The sequence below is a fragment of the Oncorhynchus masou genome, chromosome 32 (assembly GCF_036934945.1).
Source record: "Oncorhynchus masou masou isolate Uvic2021 chromosome 32, UVic_Omas_1.1, whole genome shotgun sequence".
Taxonomy (NCBI): domain Eukaryota; kingdom Metazoa; phylum Chordata; class Actinopteri; order Salmoniformes; family Salmonidae; genus Oncorhynchus; species Oncorhynchus masou.
In genome coordinates, this window is record NC_088243.1 from 34283442 (window position 1) to 34304128 (window position 20687).

The 20687-nt window shown below is 43.2% G+C and overlaps 1 protein-coding gene across 1 annotated transcript in view; it reads left to right on the forward strand.

The window, feature by feature from the left end:
• Positions 1 to 2599: 2599 nt before the first annotated feature.
• LOC135525996 (connector enhancer of kinase suppressor of ras 3-like) overlaps positions 2600 to 20687 on the forward strand; it is a 54830-nt gene continuing 36742 nt past the window's right edge. Inside the window, exon 1 of the mRNA XM_064953999.1 lies at positions 2600 to 2931. Within this exon, the coding sequence (XP_064810071.1) occupies positions 2871 to 2931 (61 nt within the window). The 5' untranslated portion in view covers positions 2600 to 2870. The remainder of the gene's footprint in view (positions 2932 to 20687) is intronic.

Here is a 20687-nt window from a genome sequence, read left to right on the forward strand (position 1 = left end):
TCTAGGCAGAGTTCCTCTATCCAGTGTCTGTGTTCTTTTGCCCATCTTACTCTTTTATTTTTATTGGCCAGTCTGAGATATGGCTTTTTCTTTGCAACTCTGCCTAGAAGGCCAGCATCCCGGGGTCGCCTCTTCACTGTTGACGATGAGACTGGTGTTTTGCGGATACTATCTAATGAAGCTGCTGTAACAGTATAACTTTAGACCGTCCCCTCGCCCATACCCGGGCGCGAACCAGGGACCCTCTGCACACATCAACAACAGTCACCCACGAAGCCTCGTTACCCATCGCTCCACAAAAGCCGCGGCCCTTGCAGAGCAAGGGGAACTACTACTTCAAGGTCTCAGAGCAAGTGACGTCACCGATTGAAACGCTATTTAGCGTGCACCGCTAACTAAGCCAGCCGTTTCACATCCGTTACACTCACCCCCCTTTTGACCTTCCTCCTTTTCCACAGCAACCAGTGATCCGGGTCAACAGCATCAATGTAACAGTATAACTTTAGACCGTCCACTCGCTCGAACATGGAACTCTCTGCACACATCAACAACAGTCAACCACGAAGCATCGTTACCCATCGCTCCACAAAAGCCGCGGCCCTTGCAGAGCAAGGGGAACTACTACTTCAAGGTCCCAGAGCAAGTGATGTCACCGATTGAAACGCTATTTAGCGCGCAACGCTAACTAGCTAGCCGTTTCACATCCGTTACACTGCCACAGATCCAATCACAAACATCCCAGATCCAATCACAACTTTGCTATTATAAAAGTAGCTTTCCAATGTGACAAGAAGTCCTCATTGTTATAATAAGCAAAGCATAACTTGTAGGACAATTCAGAAGTGAGTGGCTTATAATTGCCTGCAGAGTAATAGCTCACCAACAGAGCGCAGCCATGAGTTGTAACCAATGATAGGCCTGATAAGAATGAATCTGATCAAAGTGTAGGCACAACCAGGAGTATAATGTTTTCAGGGATACAGCTAATTCAATCTAGCTTCATTTTCCACTGAAAACCAGATGTGGGAACTCCACTCAGGCATTTTCTTTTAGCCTGCTAGTTAGGTTAAAGTGTAGGCTACGAAGGCTGTGTTTACACAGGCAACCTAACACTGATATTTTGTCCCACTAATTGGTCTTTTGACCAATCACATCAGATCTTTTCACAACAGATCTTTATCGGAGTTGATCTGATTGGTCAAAAGACCAATTAGTGAAGAAAATATCAGAATTGGGACGCAGCCGAATAGTTGTGGTGTGATGAAACATAGTCTATAATATTTATCTTGTTAAAAAAATAACATAGACGACATCACTCATAATATATGAATCTGCAGAGACAGAAACACACGGTAAACAAAATTCAAGAATGTTATTATTTTCAAACTTTTGTGAATGCAACACTTTATTATAGCATAGGCCTGCTACTGTCTGTGGGCTTAGCAAGCCGAAAGAGCAGGCAGCTGCCGACTACAAATCACCTTGCACCAAAAATAACTACTCATTATTATTTGTAAATCAATCAATCAATCAGTCATCAATTACCCACAATCCCTTATGGATTTGATACCTATGTCCCAGACATGGCCCTTGCCAACATTATTCAATAATGTACAACCGCAGCCCGCAATTCGGGGTGTTCCTGCATGTGGGAATAACCCCCCTCTCCTCGAGCACCCCATTGGTTCCTGCATGAACACCCCCCCCCCAATAAAAATAAATAAAATAATAAATCAAAATAAATAATAGTATTTTCTGAGTTTTCTTTCACCCCTCTCCACCGGAGGCCTCTTGCTAGCTAACGGGAGCAACATCGGTAGACAGTGTCCTTCGCTCCTGCCTGCCGAACACCTGCCCTCACCATCGTTAATAGAATTGTGGGAAAACAGTGCCCGACAGGGAGGAGTGAAGGACACTTTACCGGGCGCCCCCGCTAGTACAGCAGATGAAAGGCTGGGGTGACACGTATGCTAGCTAACGAGCGAGTTAGAGACTGTGTGCTAGCTTGATAGTTAGCTAGCACACAGTGTTACCCCTGGCTGCTGTGTACCGGAGAAAAACATGCCCGACGGAGGCGAAGGACACTGTCTACCGATCGTCCCCGCTCGTGTAACGGATGTGAAATAGCTAGCTAGTTAGCGGTGGTGCGCGCTAAATAGCGTTTCAATCGGTGACGTCACTTGCTCCGAGACCTTGAAGTAGTGGTTCCTCTTGCTCTGCAAGGGCCGCGGCTTTTGTGAAGCGATGGATAACGATGCTTCGTGGATGACTGTGGTTGATGTGTGCAGAGGGTCCCTGGTTCGCGCCTGGGTATGGGCGAGAGGACGGTCTAAAGTTATACTGTTACACTAGCACAGCAGACGGGAGGCTATGGCGACACACTGCTTGCTAGTGAGCGACACAGTGTTGCTCCAGCCAGCAAAGGACACATTATTGTACATTAACGCCACCAACTATTCTGGAGCACCCACGCCTCCCGCCTGTCTTAACTTAAAAATGTAAGTGTAAAGATATGCAGGAACGCCCCGAAATATGGTCCGCAATTGCACCCGTCGCACATTATTTGTGGTGGTGTTGATTGCTCCGCCCCGTTGGGTAGTTTTAGCTGAGCATAAACTGCAACTTGATCTCAAGCCTAGTGAAGAACCATGGGGGGGTTCACTCCTGCCTCTAGCCATGCGTGTGAAAGAGTTCCCAGTCACTGAGTGCGCCGAGGATACGAGCTAGAGAAGAGGATCACAGAGAGACAGCAGCTATACAGAGATCAAGAAGCAATGGGAGTTTGATAATACATTAATAAAGTGACAATCGTAGGCTACCGAAAGTATTTTGTATGGTCGTTTTCTAATTATTGTTTAAGTTCGTTTGAGATGCAAGCAATGGATCCAATAACGAAGTGGACACCAAAGCAAGTTGTCGACTGGATGAAAGGTATGGATCACTTTCACAATAATTGCCCATGTTAACCCCTATATGAAACTTGAAACCAGCACCCAATACCGCATATTCGCCATTCCCTGCAACGCGCTTTTTGTTATTTCAAGTTTCGTTAACCACTATGTGCAGCTGCAAACTGTCGTCCCTGACAACTTGTTGCACATAGAACAAAGGTAAACATATGCATATTCTATTTAGATATTCTTATATACACATAGTAAATGACTAATGTTTTGGAGTTTGATTCAAAATATATTATAAGTAACAGCTGTGTTATCTTTGACAGACACTCAATGATTGTGACAAGTGGAACAACGTTTCCAGCCAGATTGCAACATTGTTTGAGAAGGGCGCAGTAGTGCCACTTGCACTGTTCTTTGAGAAGTCGACTTCAGACCGCGATACATTTTGGCATCTGACTGTTAGAGTAATAACCAAAAACAGTGCAGTCATATGTAGGTTCACAATTTCGCAAGCACAATGTTACAATAGTTATTTTTTACTATATACATAATTGAGTTGAATGAGTCTTAAGGAAGTATAATTGTCCCAGTCAGCTAGTTATGACAAAATGCTTGAAACACTGGACTCAACTCAAAACTGTGATATTTGGGTCAAACAAACACAGCTTGCAAAATGTTGTATTGGAACACCTAGCTCTCAAACTTTAATCCATATTTAGTTCAGCCCTTACATTCACCAACTGTGGGCTCCATGTCAACTAACGTTACAATTCAGACGCAGTGTATTTACGTTTAGAAACGTCAGTAATCATCGCTTTCAAACCGGTTTTCGAAACATGCTGATATGCCTCTCATATCAGCAAGAAGTAATCTTTCAAATAAAAAAGATACACTTACTGTAGCAGTTTTGCACAGATCCACAAGCTGTGTGTGCCTCCAGTTGTCAAACTACACTTCCTCCCAAGTTAGGCTTACACACAGGTGTTCGGCGCAAACTAGATAGCTAATTACCACCGGTTGCATCCTATGTCTTACCATGAACAAGGGATGCAAACGTGCAGATAAGGCTACGAGGGAACACTGACCCTAATAAAGGTGTGTAGTAGTTTAACCTTTTGGTTTTGTGAAAATATTTTTTTGCTGATATGAAAGATAAGTTCCTTGTGTTTCCAAAACCATGCCTCAAGCAATGCGTTTTAACGTTCAGAGGATCACCGAGATCTTATGACACCCCCCCCCCCCCCTGACCAGAAGATACTATCATCAATAGGTGCTCATGAAGTTATCATATATAAATGTGGTATGGAACACCCAGCAGGTTCTTGCTCTGAGACTTCAATCTGGAATGCTGGTTATGGAAATGTATGACATCGCCAAAGGACTATTTTCTTTGAACTACCTGAGCCCTTTCACAACGTTGGCATGTAAAGTGACTGTCTGCTACTGGTATATGAAGTATCAACAGTCCCCTATACACAGCTACACTCCACCTTTGCTTCAAGAGATGTCATGGGAAGTATATGAAACATTTTAGGTGGATAGAAGGTCCTCTTGTGCTCGTCCTTATCAAAATCTGAAGTCTCAAAAGGTGTTTCAACTTTCAAGTACAATATGTCAGCATGACCCAAGGCCATCTGCCAGTGAATTATCTCAACCTGGTCTCAGAGCATTTCATATTATTCTCTACTTAAATCCGAAACACTCCATTTAGTATCATATGTTACGTTTCGTATGGTATCTAATTAATATGTGGATGTCCATCACCCATTTCGTACGATATGGTACGAATTTGCAAAATGAATGATATGTAACGAATTATAGCTCGGTGGCTAACGTTAGCTGGTTCGTTAACATTAGCTTGGATTTAGGTTAGGGGGAAGGGTTTGCTAACTTGAAAAGTTGCTCAAATGCAATAGTTTTCCATGATGAGATTTGAACTCGTAACCTTTGGGTTGCTTGATGTTCGGGTTATACACCCGACCAACCACCCTCCCTTTCCTTTTTGCCTTAAGTAACAATACCAAACGTAACATGTCATACTAAATGGTGTGTCTCAGTTACATACAGAATAAGACCAGGTTGAGTATCTGTATGCCAAGAGAAAAGTCAGATCTGAAATGGTTTGATATATCCTAGGGTCTTGATTTTTTTCAGAGTAATGTTATTTGAAAGAAGTAGAAACTTTCACTGCCCTGAACTGAAAATCCACAGCCACCCGCTCTTATGTAGTTGCTGAATGAAGCAAACCTGGTGTGTAGGCCACCTACTCTTGCTGTTCAGTGTGTAGATGTGCTAAAGGGATTGTAGGGGGTTACTCTGTGCGCCCAATGAATAGAGCCAGTTCAGTGGATGGAGGGTGGATTAGCTCAGTACACAGCCAGAGAGAAGAACGAGCAGGTCCTGTCTGACTCAGCAGTTATCCACTGGAGGGTCTTACCATTGGATTTTTAGAGGGCTCTGTTCAGTGGACAGCCAATGAACAGTCGCTGTACCTAAAATGACAACGGCCCATTTGTGCCTAACATGCGCTTTGAACTCAACAAACACCAGTGATGCCTGTGCTAATTGCCCTAAGGTTGTTTTCTTCAGAGGGATCATGGTTGCTTCAGTGTGTTTTTGGTCAACAGACGTTTGTTGACTTGATTGTTGGAAGCTTATTAGTTGTGGTCCGTGAATGTATATTGTGACTGAAAGGTTAGTTAAATCTCTCCATTTAACATTGTGTTTGACTGGATGTCCTGTGGCACCATTCTCACCAGGTCATCAAGCGATCATTAAAAGGATTACATTTATTTTCATCGTCAATAGCACACAAGGTCCAACTGAAACTTGACTTCCTCTTTTAACTGTCTCGTAATAAATCAACACCTCACAATGCCTTTCCCCAATGTGACCTACTTGTTGTGTGTATGTACTGACATGTATGTTTAACTGACAGATGGAAACACACGCACACTACATGGTAATGCATGTCAACTATTTTTTGTTGTCAGACCCCAAGTAAGACTAGCTGTCGCCATTGGCGCCGGCTAATGGGGGTCTTAAATAAATCAAACCCCTCTGAATTGGAGGGTTGCAGGGGCTGCCACATTGGGTTCCCGGGGAGCTGCTGTTGTGGAGGTTTAAATGCCTTGCTTATGACAGATTTTTCAACTTGTCGGCTCAGGGATTCAAAATGGCAACCTTTCGGTTATTGGCCCAATGCTCTAACCACTAGGCTACCTGCCACCACTCACCTTACTACCTTGTGCACTAATATAGTGATATTCACTTAATAAAGTTTGAATTCAAATTCAAATGTTCCTTTGCAATAGATACTAACAAACAAAAGCACACAGACACAAAAGCACACCACACCGGGTTTAGAAGTTGATGGCAGACTCCAGTCATTTTCCAAATATAGTCTTGAATCGATGACGAATGCCCAGACTGAGGTGAGCTAATGATATTCTGAGAATGTTTAGTTCAAAATTCAGCTGAGTAGTTTCACACTTTCAACTCAATACGTTTTTTTCACCCTACCTCCTACTTACATGGGAAATTGTGTCAAGTTTGTTCAGGCATTCTGAACATGTAAATTTACACATACTGTTCAAGTTGGTGAGTAAGAAGAGGCATTCATAGTTTGTGTGGCAAAACTCACATTACTGTCTGCTGACTGTAGTTTTAAGATAAATATCAGCAGTTTATTGTTACAGTGACGATATGTTCCAAGGTTTTCATAATTTGACAACGAAATACTCCAATCGCAACTGCTCTTGCATGCAGACTGTTGTAATTGGTGTGAGAAATGTAGCGACAGGTTTATTTTTAAGCAATGGGCCACGATTAGCAAGTGGTTGATCTCGTGGCCTACATCTGTCCCAATGAGGTAACAGGATGGAAATGTCAAAAGTAAAGAGTGTGCATTGGCATGCCAAATCCGGTGATGTGCCTGCGGTATGAGTGTACAACCATAGCCTCAAGAAGATGTTTAGGGGTGGGGGGTGCTGCAATACCTTTTCCGAGGCTATGTATGCAGTGCACTCATGCCCAGTGCCGTTGCTTATAGAGCATGTCCGAGGCCTTCTCATGATTCTTATCAGACAATAATCGTGTCGCCGCGTAGTGTTGACCCTTATTAAGCCATGTGTCTCTCTACTACACATGAGAATGCACTTCTCTCTCCTCCCGTACGCTGGTACATGTTTGAACAGTCCTCACAATGAAGGCTTTATTAATCCCCTATGATAACCTGCATTGACTGTGTACACAGCCAGCAGAGAGGCAGGTGTTCATGTCACCTGAACTGGTCTTAGCGCCACGGAACTCCCCTCCACCCTACTAGTGTCCCGTTCATAAAATGAAAGAGGCAGGTTTTTCCATGGAAATCATTCAGATAAAACCATGTCCTTTGTCACTAACCAATTTCCAGCCATCCTGTCATTCTCTCTTTAGAGCAGCATTATTGATCTAGAGAGATCTGTGGGACTTCCTAGTGGGAAGGGTTTTAGACCTCTGGGAAGCTGTGTAAGAGGATTTTCACCGGGGGGACAGGGACTTGAGAGTGATGACGATGGTCGCGCGCTGCCTGTCCTGTTCCTCACAGTCCCATGTGTTTTACCTGGCCGGTAAGAGCTCACCATATGGGGACTTAATACATCGTTAATATTTCCCCCTTGTCCTAGTTGTGTGCAATAGTGTTGGATTGGGTGAGATGGTGGTTAGGCCAAGGATTTAATCATTTATTAGAATGTGCACAATATTTTCTGAGGTTAAATTAAGGTTGCAAACTGTAAACCAGAATCCGTTGACATTTGCATGATCCACCAACATTCATTTTATGATGCTCTGGAAACTGGGCAGCGGCAGTTTGCGTTTCATGTGCATCGCAAATCTCCCAGATCATCTGAGTTTAGCAGTGCTGCTAGAGGTTTGGCCCCAGTCTGCCCTAAGAGTATTGGCCTCAAACGCACACAGAGCTTAACACTTGGACTGAAAAGAACTGCAACCTGAGGTGGCACTGCACAGGGCACACACGGGTCACTGCAGCATAGTGCTTGACTGCCCATGCAGAGAGTTGTTTGTGTGTGCGCTTGAGAGTGAAAGATGGTGTACCTCAACTTTGGAATCATCTGAGGGATATTTCTAGACTTAACATAGTGTTGTAAACAACTGAAATGGTTGGTATTTATTTTGACCTCACAATAGAATGTCTGTTAATTGTGTTTTGTGTCATGCACAGTGACAACAAATAAGCCATCAGTGACAAATACTCCTGTTCGATAAGGGCAGGAAGTGCAAACTACAGTGGTGTTGCTGGTAATACCAAAGCATTATGGAGTCAGCTATGCTATAACAGTCACTGGATATGACAGGAATGTGTTGGGCTGGCTTTCTGCTACTGAACCAAACTACTGCCTCAGTGAATCAGCAGTGAAAACACGCATGAATGTCCTTTTATGCACTTGCCCCACCAGTTGCTTCTAGAGGATTTACATGCCTGAGCCAGAATGACTGCTCAGCCTCTCTCTGTAAAGAACACACTGCATATACACATACAAGTCCTCTCACTCCCCCTCGCACTGTTATTGTTCGCTCATTTATCCTAAGCGCTCTCATGCTATAACCAAATTAACATATGTTGTATACTGGGAATTGAGCAATATTTTGTGGTTCTCAAGTATGCCTAGATGGTCATATATACTGTATGATATGTGAGACCGCATGTTGAGAACATGTCTAGGCAAGTCTACATTCTACCAACCACAGGCTGTCCCAAGAGATTGCATTCCTCATGTTGTCTATCCCCACTGCTGACATTAACACATGTAATGTCTAGGAGTGCATATTTTGGGGAATATTCAGAGGTGGAAACTTTCTATGGGAATTAATGAAAATATATGCAAATTAATATTCATACCATTTTAAATGTAGATGTTTTTTTTTCATTGGATATATTTACCATATCATATGGAGACAAACATAAACCTTCTACCTTTATCATCAGTAGACATAATTGCAAATGATTAAATCCTTCCAATAGAATTATCATTTTTTGTTATGAATTGAACTTTAAATGAGTTGACTCATCACATGGGATGATTTCACTGAACAACAACAAAAGGGAATATTGAATGATCCCCAGCTTTCATGTTCGCAGCATTGTCTGTCACCAGTGCAAATACCTTCTGTGGTCCAAGGTCATTGACTGCCTTCAGCTCATTTGCAATGTAGTGACCGGTGTGCCTGTTGTCCCTTGTGTCTGTGCTCTTGTAAAATACTGGTTGAGGGGTGGCGATGATGTAGTTAATTTTTCCTTGCCCACAACCTTCGATCACCCATCAGAGATGGTTGCAACACAGTCTGCTTTCTCTATGATTTTCTTGACCTTCACTTGAAGTCTGTTGAACTCTGCATCCAGCAAATGAGTAGATACAGCATGTCTGGTTGGAGGGGTGTATGCTGGGCGAAATACATTCAGAAATATTTTCCAATGCCTGTGAGCATCAGACTGGAACCAGTTGCATACACAGCTAGAGCAAGACACTCATCAGCATTTCTCTGACTACGTTCCTCCATTGTCAAAAAACCAATCTGATTTCAGGAGGGCCGTGAGCTGTTGCTATCGATAAGGTGTCTCCTCAATAGAAGTAAAGGGACTTTTATCAGAGGTTGCTTGTTGTGAGCTTTATGCACATGGCCAGATGATTCTGCATCTTTGTTGCATTCTTCACATGATTTGGCACAGTATTTGCAAATGTACACAGCTTTTCCAGATAGTGCCCGTGGCATTTTCCTGTAAAGATTTGAAAAAAAATTAGCAATAAAAATATAATTCCATGAAGAGATAAATAGTTAAGCAGTTAGATTAACTCCTTTGTAAAATAAATGTTTGAAAATGAAACATGTATGGAAACAGGTGAATTAACACTCCTCAGTTAGCAGGCTCAAGCAAGCTAAAACCCACATAATAGCAAAAGCTAACTAGCAGAAATTAACAAGTTAGAAATTATTTAAACACTTTGCTGTAGGCTACTATTTACAAGTTCACAAATTATGTATGTCACATAAAATATATTCACCCCACCCAGTATTGTAATCAAAACTTACTAGAAAGCATGTAGTCCTTGGCTCAGACAGTGTAGCAGTGTGGGCTCAATAGCATCTCATTAGTGTGCGAGATCTTGAGAATCAGCTGTACATGTGATGGAAGAATGCACTGTGCATGCAGAGGAGCAATTCCATTGAATTGGGGATAGTTTAAACGAAATATTCCACAATACCTAGAATTGCCTTACGTGTATCCCACAAAAAAAGTTCACGGTTATAAGCTAACTTTTTTTTAATGAATTTAAGCAAAATTCCAGGGCTTAACTTCCCATGAAAAATTTCCGGAAGAATTCCGACCCCTTTCAACCCTAGTAATGTCTAGGGCTGCACCCATTTAGTCGAAAGGTGGTTGCTCGACCAAGATTTCTTTAGTCGAGCAGTAGCCCCAAAAAATAATAGATAGATATCTATCTCATGATTTACAAGACCGGTCTGATTTGTGCCTGTCTAAGTGGACTAATCTATTGTGAAGGCCGTGGGGATGGCACATGTGCTACTGAAATTGTTTATGGTTATATTACATAGGACCAATGGTGCAACACTAATAAAAATAATATTATTTTATAACAAATTAGCTTTCTCCCGCGTTGGATAGTGGTGGCTGTTTGCGGTTCAGAAACACATCGGTGCGCTGTTGAATTGGCGCCTTTTCCTAGACCATGTTTCGATGTGCATAATGGCACAGTTAACCATTATATTGGTGTTGAGAACAATTCCACACATCTGACTTCCCCTTTTATCTCATGAGCAACCAGTAGCCTAAACATTCCTCAGTTTTCTAGTTTATTTGTCACGTCCTCTGCATCCGTTTTTCCGTTATGGTGTTCAGAGTTTGTTATAACCAATTTATTGATGTGATTGACATGCCAGGCCATATTAGTCATGTGCATGCGATGCATACATGCGTCACGTAAAGAGAGCTAGGGTTGAGGGAATAGGGAATGTTTTTCCTAAACAAATTAGGGATTTCAGTAACAACTTTATAGTCAGAAATGGCTGTAATTATGTTGCAGCTTCAGCAACACTGACAGCCCTGTACACACTGATGTGTGGTGGTCGCTGCAGCAGGGAGGAGAGGGAGACAACACTATACACACTGTTGATGCGTGGTGGTCGCTGCAGCAGGGAGGAGAGGGAGACCACACTATACACACTGTTGCTGTGTGGTGGTCGCTGCAGCAGGGAGGAGAGGGAGACCACACTATACACACTGTTGATGTGTGGTGGTCGCTGCAGCAGGGATGAGAGGGAGACCACACTATACACACTGTTGATGTGTGGTGGTCGCTGCAGCAGGGATGAGAGGGAGACAACACTATACACACTGTTGATGTGTGGTGGTCGCTGCAGCAGGGAGGAGAGGGAGACAACACTATACACACTGTTGATGTGTGGTGGTCGCTGCAGCAGGGAGGAGAGGAAGACCACACTATACACACTGTTGATGTGTGGTGGTCGCTGCAGCAGGGAGGAGAGGGAGACAACACTATACACACTGTTGATGTGTGGTGGTCGCTGCAGCTGGGAGGAGAGAGGAGACAATGGGTGCTAGTCACAGTCACTCACTGTCGTTTTTAAACACAGCGCAGCAAGTCTGAGCCCGGCCCGGCATAATCAAATCAATTGTTTGTCGTACTACCTCTAGTCAAGTGTGTGTCCTAATTATTTAATCAACCTGTGTGCTTAAAGCATCAGACAAGCTAATTGAAAATAGTTGATTTGATTAAAAAAAAACATAATGTGTCTACATATGCAAAATACATGTTTAAACATTTTGACCAATCGACTTGCCGAAATGACAGACGACTCTTCGTCGGCCAAGTTTTTTTTTTTTTTTTTTTTTTTAGTCGAAGACAGATCTATTAATGTCTGCCTTTTGTAGTTTAACTGATATGTTAGCCCTCAGACTACTGATATCTCCTGTCTCAAGGAGAATATGACCATTTCAGTGGTCCAACACAATCCTATAACGAGGATTGGTGTGTGCTTCTTTTCATTCAGAATGTGCTTCTTTCCATCCATTCAGGTCTGTCAATGTACTCTAAGTGTTGGCAGGCATCCATATCTAGCTAGAGATGTTTACACACTGTAATTGCCTCTTTAGATCAGCCACCTCTTGTTAACTCCCTACATTCAAATGTCCTGATGTACAAAGCAGCTGTGATGGACCCGCTTTCTTTTTCCACATTCCTCTAGCAGTTCTTTGAGTCCCTGGGCTCCCTGGTGTGGCTCTCCTTACTGTGGCCCTACGGCCATGGTAAGCAGGGTGGTGAGAGAAATGGATGGATGAGGATGAGGGAGGTTCAACCAGGATATGAAAAACACCTGGTGGACCCTTGGGAAATCCCACTGTCTTTTTGGTTAATTGCAAGTCGTGTGTGTGTGTGTGTGTGTGTGTGTGTGTACAGTTTTATGACATCACTAACAAGGGGTAGATAAGGCAACATGGATGTGCCACGCTTCAGTTTTCATTCAAATGTGATGGGACTGGGAGTCACCTTTTTTTTGTTTTGTAGTTAAAGGAGAGTTGTGAAAATTTCACAGAGAAATATTCAAAATACCTCCCATTTGAAGTCATACCTCTTAAGGGGAAAAACTGACACATGCTTTAAAGGCTTTGTCTTTAGTTCCTTCTGCCAGGGTTCCCCTTTACACTCCAGGGACTGGGCTTTCATGGAATGACCATCAACCTAGTTTTCCACCAATATCTTAGAAGAATTCACTGGCACATTTGCTTTTCCAGAGGTCTGCTCCTTCATAGAGTACTTGTTAGTGCTGTGTCATGTTCTGTGTGGGTATTTGCAGCGGTGCCGAATGGCCTGCTGTGTTCTATTGTCTGATGAATTCAAATGCTAATATCATGTCAAATTCATACTAATCCTCTCCACAAACAGAAGTACTAAGCCCTTGAATTTCAAACACACTTTTCCTTGTCAACCTACGCTGAATGGGCACTACAAAAGAATTGAGGTGTGTTTTGAATGGTCGAACTATAATATTTAGCTACACAGCAGCACCTGCATTTGTTTAAACAGGAAGGGTAGGGGTGCGGCCTGACTCAGACAAAGAGAAAATCTCAATTGGTTTTGCTCGACTCGTATCACTTCTCTCCTCCGTCCTCTCAACGCCTTCTTTTGAAAAAGGTCAGAGGTAATGAGGGAGCTCAGGGCAGGAAACGTAGAAACAAATGCTCTTGATTGAAATGACTCTCCTTTTCCACAATCACGTCATCAGGCAAATGATCATTAATGGGGTGGAATCCCAAAATAAATGTTTAAAGTTATAGAAGCGAATTGAACTAGATGTGCAAGACATTTTATAGATGAAAGGATAAGTAGCGTATCATTTTTAAATATGTGGATGCTTTTTCTCAGAGAAAACAGCTGACTCAAAGAGGGGTATGGAGGATTTCAAACACTTCCGTGCTAGCACCCAAAAGGATACTCTTGTGCATTCTCTGCTTAAGTAGGTAATCGAGGAGGTGAGCAGACTTCTCTGTTCAGTAAATTTACGTTGACAGATAATTTCGGTGGATTTAATTTACAATAATCTGTTAATCATTTTTGTTCTGTCATGATCGTGTTGAGAGACATGGAACAGGTGCGTAGAAAGGTTCAAACAAGAGAAGCACACCTGGAAATGAAAAGGGTGTGTTTTTGTGGTTAAAAAAAGAAGATTATTGCCGTGTTACTGTTCCAATGCCAGAAGGAACTGGTCGATCATTCAGGATTTGTGGGAGTTCTTCCTATCTGTTTGTGTGTCACTCACATGCATCATAAGAGATCTAGAAAATGTTGTGTGTCAGAGAGAGAGCGTGAGACCCCGGCAGTGGTATAAAGTAGTTTTACGAAAGTACTTTACAAGTCTTTTTTTTGGGGGGGGGGGGCATCTGTACTAAACTATTTATATTTTTGACTTGTACTTTTACTTCACTATATTCCTAAAAAAAAAAAAGTACTTTTTACTCCATACAGTACTCGTTACATATTGAATGCTTAGCAGGGCAGAAAATGGCCCAACATCCCTACTGCCTCTGATCTGGCGGACTCGCTAAACACAAATGCTTTGTTTTTAAATGATGTCTGAGCGTTGGAGTGTGACTATTCGTAAATAAATAAATAAAACAAGAATTGTGCAGTCTGGTTTGCTTAATATAAGGATTTTTTTTAAATTATTTGTTCATTTGATACATAAGTATATTTCAAACCAAATACTTTTAGACTTAGGTGGCTGATCTAAGTAGTATTTTACTGAGTGACTTTCACTTTTGAATCATTTTCTATTAAGTTCTCTTTACTTTTACTCAATTATGACAATTGGGTACTTTCCCCAGCACTGGACCCAGGCATGGCATTAACATGGCAGAGAAGGAGCCTGTGTGCTGTGCCACTGCCTGGCAGTGATATGGATGTCTGTCTGCGTTGTGCCCTGTTTGTGTCACACTGGCTGGTCACGCTGTCACTCACAGATGGCATACCACTGAAGGTGACTCACCATCAGTCTCTCCCACACAGAGAACAGGATCGACTCATCTCCCTCTGTTCCGAAGGATCTGAGCGCTAGCTGTCGGGACTCATATTACATTCAAATGTTCATTTCAGTTCCAATGTACAGTATATAATCTGAGTAAGAGGGCATTTGGATGGCTGTGAAATTTCAATGAAAGCGATACAGCCCGTCATTGTGGTGTTGATTTCCAGCATATTGCTTTTTACCCGTGTTTAATGACATGGCGTTTTCTGTCCTGTGTGTGCTGATGACTTTATGCCCCCCCCCTTCTCCTCTATCCCTGAACTGGATGTGTGTAGGCTGTAAATCTTTCCAAGATTTTTTCCCGCTCCCCCGTTTCATCAATGGCAGCTGATATCTTCACAAGTGTCTTTTGTTTGAGTCTGACCCATATACGGTTCCCATAGAAATGTGGTTTGTCAATAACCACCTAAATGAGCTGTGCACGTTTCTCCCTCCCCAGCCTGCATGTTTTTGTTGTGGTTTCTGTTGGCTTCCATGACAGACCTATTCTACTAGCCTGTAATCAGCATACCAGGCCACCATGGTCATACACCAGACACGGAGAGAAGAGGCCACTGTTTTCAGTTCACTGTACTGGCAGACTCTTTAGCTGTCTGAGTAGGGTCCAGAGTTCTTCCTTGGTCAGGTTTCATCGTCAGGAAAACCTCCTTGCCATATCTACAGTATGAGCCTATGGTTGGGCCTAGTGTAGGTGTCCTCTGCCACGCTGGGATGAGGCATGGCGGTTTTCTCTCTCTGTGAAGACTGAAGGGACAACCTCAGAAAGACTGCAATTATGGTTTAGCCTGGAGGGATGTAGTAATGGTATAGAAGCTGACATAGTGGAGACAGAGTAGTTGTTGACATGGAGGCTGAGAGTAGTTGTTGACATGGAGGCTGAGAGTAGTTGTTGACATGGAGGCTGAGAGTAGTTGTTGACATGGAGGCTGAGAGTAGTTGTTGACATGGAGGCTGAGAGTAGTTGTTGACATGGAGGCTGAGAGTAGTTGTTGACATGGAGGCTGAGAGTAGTTGTTGACATGGAGGCTGAGAGTAGTTGTTGACATGGAGGCTGAGAGTAGTTGTTGTTGACATGGAGGCTGAGAGTAGTTGTTGACATGGAGGCTGAGAGTAGTTGTTGACATGGTGGAGGCTGAGAGTAGTTGTTGACATGGTCAAAACAGTTTTTCAAACGACTGGCAAGTTCTGGGAGGTGTGTTAGTCGCACAAAGACTTTGGTTACGCTAAGACTACTGTTAAAAACAGACCTGCAACAATATGAGCATGGAGGGCCAGGAAAAAGACAAGTTGTGGGGTTGTGGCGCAACAGAGTTTTCTGACATTTTGGTGGCTATTTTGTTGCTGTCTTGAGCGGTTGTTTGTGCAAGGTTTATGAGCAGCGTGGCTGGCTGCAGAGGGATGCATGTTTATGTGAGGGTGAGAGGTAGTTCTAAAACCACCAGCATTACGCACAGCTCCAGACCTCACTGAATTAGAATGTCCACAGAACTGCCCATTGCCGTGTATGTCCTCTAATTGTTGTTCACCAGCCCATGCAGGGGAAGCCAGAGCTGTGAAAAAGGACTTAATAAGAGTACAGGAATAAACTCGGCGACCCAGAACTGGTCTTTCCATTTTGTGTACTGTTGAAACTTGGAGGTGACTGACATGCTCGGAGACTAGCCAGGAGTAACTCACAGGGAGGTTTCCTGTGCCTGTGGCACTCTTTTCTCCCCTTGGTCCCTTTCTCTGTCTATCGTTCTGTTGATGTTTATTATTTATTTTTTCACATGCCGAGTACATTCACAGGTGTAACCCCCCCCCCCAGTCATAGAATCTCACCTCCTCAACCTCTGTCAGCATCCCACCTCCTCCTCTCATTAGCTGCTGACTGTGTGAGGTATCCCCGGTGTGACTGAGGTTGGCTGGACCCTAGAGCTAGAGACAGCCTGTTGATCTGATTAACACAAGCCAGGAGTGTGATGTCTGCTCCCTTATCAGTCATTGTCTATCTCACCCTCCACAGATTAGCACAAGTCCCCTCGACTGTTACTTTTGTCTTGTTGGGGACCCTGGTTAAAAGTCTAATCTTTGTTCAAGATTGGCCCTGCATGGCAAATTACACTTTAAAGTCAAGGACCAAACACAAATAGCGTAGAGAAACACACCAACAGATCAGCTGATGATAATCTCACCAAAAGCATATTCAGGACAAGTTTAGGCAGTAAACAGGATGGTCCATGATGTCAGAATGTACACTTGGACAGTCCTACCCACACGTTTTCCTTATAGCACTAGGGGAAAAAGTGATATAGTTTAAAGAAGCTCAACATACACAGTTGGGGTTAGATGCTCAGTGGGGATGGTACTGTTGTTGTACAACTGCCCCTTTCACAGTGGCCACTGTGTTTTGTATGGGCTTTGTTTTGCTCCTGTGATGGGAAGTCATGCATCAGAGGAAAGCTTGTCTCTTCTTCTAATTACAGCCCAGGCTTCCCCCAGCCTTTGTGCTGGAATTCCCACAATGGAACTCCTGAGAACAGTGGCTGAATTCCTCAGATTCCCCACAGGTTTGCCGAGCTAAACAAGAAGATGGAGCGTTACAGTGGCCCTGCTATTGTATGCCGAGCAGCTTTCCCACTGTCCAGCCTTGGCAGGGTAGGACCAGGGATAGGATGGGAGGGGAAGAGGAGGGGGCAGATGGCTAGAGCCCCCTCTGGGAAAACAGAGAGGGGCGGCAGGGGGGAGAGGAGGAGGGCAGGCCTTTTCTTTCGGTGGGAGGTGAAAGAGTGCTCTCATCCATGTAATCAAACCCCTGAGAACCCAAGCTAGGCCTGCTTGAGTCTATACACTGTGCCTGGTGGCGGATGTGAGACTGGTGTTGAGAGGAGATAGGGGGAGGGGTGTGTGAACATGCATGTACCAGTGTGTTCGTATACTGTTGGAAGGAACCGATGTGCAGGTCATCCTAAAGCTGCAGCACATAATCAATTATGTAGGATTTACAGGTGATCTGATCAAAGTCTACAGGTCTGCTTCAGAGAACAAAGATACTTAAAGGTCCAATGCAGCCACTTTTATTGCAATATAAAAACATTTCTGGGGAACACTTAAGTGCCTTACTGTGATGTTGTTTTCAATTAAAATGTTAAAATAAACTAAAATATCTTCTTAGCAAAGAGCGATTTCTCAAGCAAGAATTTTGCTAGGACGGTCTGGGTCTGAGTGGGAAGTAGAAAATGGTAAACTAGGTGTTATTGGCAGAGAGGTTTGGAACTCTTATTGGACTATTTTTACCTCCTGGTGATATCACCAAGCAGGCCAAAGATCAATCCTGCCAAAACAGGCTGATATTTCAGGTGGTCCTTTCAAAGAGCTTTAATACTAAAAGTGCATTATCAGAATTTTCACAATTTCACAGTATTATCCCAGCCTTGTGGAAATATATAAAACACAGGGAATTCATGTTTTTGACTGCACTGGGCCTTTAAGGACAAGACCTGGATTATCTAATTGCTTGGTTATGTGTTCTTCTGTAAAATGACACACTAAGGTATTCAGAATGCTCTCATTGTAGCCTATAGTAAATTAACTTACACATGGTGTCTGCTTCTAAATGTCTTGCAGTATAATACCAGCTTGACTCAATGTTGTGAGGCACTTTTTTTGTCTCGCGTTAATTTCCAATGTCATGCCTTGATTTTCCCTGGGCTGTCATGTTCTGTCAACTGAGAGGAAACCTGCGGTTTTTAGTGCTTCTGTACAGATGTGAACCAGGAAATGTTAGGATTATCACAGGACTAGCCAGTCCGTTATAGGCCGAGAGGAAGCTCACTGTTTACATTGCCAAAAACCTGTGCTTATAGCCTTAAGTAGGCTGAAGTTCCATGGCCTTCAGTGTGAGCCAGATCTGTTTCTACAGTCCAAACGGAGCCTCTGGCTATGGGATCTTTGCTTTCCCAGCTGTCCAGAATCCTGTACGTCTGTATGTCAAATCTGGACTAAAGCTGTTGTGTTGATAACCTGTTCTACATACATGCATGCATGCATACATACATACATACATACAAATCATTATCTCTACTATTATTCTGACATCTCACATTCTTAAAATAAAGTGCTGATCCTAACTGACCTAAGACAGGGAATTTTTTCTAGGATTAAATGTCAGGAATTGTGAATAACTGAGTTTAAATGTATGTAAACTTCCGACTTCAACTGTACATACACAAAAGTATTTGGACACCTTCAAATTAGTGTATTAGGCAATTTCAGCCACACCCGCTGCTGACAGGTGTATAAAATCAAACACACAGCCATGCAATCTCCATAAACAAACATTGGCAGTAGAATGAAGAGCTCAGTGACTTTCAATGTGGCACTGTCATATGATGCCACCTTTCCAACAAGTCATTTCATCAAATTTCTGCCCTGGTAGAACTGCCCAGGTCAACTGTAAGTGCCGTTATTATGAAATGGAAATGTCTACGAGCACCAACGACTTAGCCGCAAAGTGGAAGCCACACAAGCTCACAGAATGGGACCACCCGGTACTGTTAAAATTGTCTGTCCTCGGTTGCAACACTCACGAATGAGTTCCAAACTGCCTCTGGAAGCAACGTCGGCACAATAACAATTCGTCGGGAGCTTCATGAAATGGGTTTCCATGGCTGAGCAGCCGCACACAAGCCTAAGATCACCATGCCCAATGCCAAGAGTCGACTGGAGTGGTGTAAAGCTCACCGCCATTGGACTCTGGAGCAGTGCAAGCGTGTTCTCTGGAGTGGTGAATCACGCTTCACCATAGAGCAGTCTGACGGACGAAACTCGGTTTGGTGGATGCCAGTAGAATGCTACCTGCCCCAATGCATAGTACCAACTGTGAAGTTTGGTGGAGGAGGAATAATGGTCTGGGGTTGTTTTTCGCGATTCGGGCTAGGCTCCTTCGTTCCAGTGACGGGAAATCTTAATGCTACACCATACAATGACATCCCAGACGATTCTGTTCTTCCAACTTCGTGGCAACAACTTGGGGAAGGCCCTTTCCTGTTTCAGCATGACAATGCCCCCGTGCACAAAGCGAGGTCCATATTGAAATGGTTTGTCGAGATTGGTGTGAAAGAACTTGACTGGCCTGCACAGAGCCCAGACCTCAACCCCATCGAACAACTTTGGAATGAATTGAAATGCTGACTGCAAGACGGGCCTAATTGCCCAACATCAGTGCCCGACCTCACTAATACTCTTGTGGCTGAATGGAAACAAGTCCCCACAGCAATGTTCCAACATCTAGTGGAAAGCCTTCCCAGAAGAGTGAAGGCTGTTATAGCAGCAAAGGGGGAACCAACTCCATATTCATGATTTTGGAATGAGATGTTTGACGACCAGGTGTCCACATACTCAAAATCGTTGCTGAATGGTGGAACATGAATGATTTTGAAATAATCTATATTTGAGTAACCTGTATTATCATAAGAAGGAGCGGCAGGGTAGCCTAGTGGTTAGAGCGTTGGACTAGTAACCGGAAGGTTGCGAATTCAAACCCCCGAGCTGACAAGGTAAAAATCTGTCATTCTGCCCCTGAACAGGCAGTTAACCCACTGTTCCCAGGCTGTCATTGAAAATAAGAATGTGTTCTTCACTGACTTGCCTGGTTAAATAAAGGTAAAAAAAAGGAGATCTATCTTCATGGGCGATTTCAATATAAACTGCGAAAACAAAACTTGCAGGACCCCCTGTGTACATAGCCTTGTTATTGTTATTTTATTTATTTTTTATTTTAGTGTATTTGGTAAATATTTTCTTCACCAACAGTACAGTAGTTTAAGAAAGAGTTGAGGGCTTGTAAAGTAAGCATTTCACGGTAAGGTCTACACTTGTCGTATTCGGCGCATGTGATTTGATTTGAACTGTTTCAGAGAAGGACATTATGTGTATGTGAGCATTACCTCTGTCACTAACATGGCTTTTCAAGAGAAAATAACCATATTAATGTGCAACAGTACGATAAAAAAAAAATCCCGAAAGGTGAGCAGAGTAACTGCGATGCAGTTTTAGTCAAATTGACTGGTCTGATCTGTTAAGCAATGAAGACCCAGAGTCTGCATACAGAACATTTCTATCAGCTATTGACAATGAAATTTCAACGTAAGCCAAGACGGGAAACTTCTCTACCATGGCTCA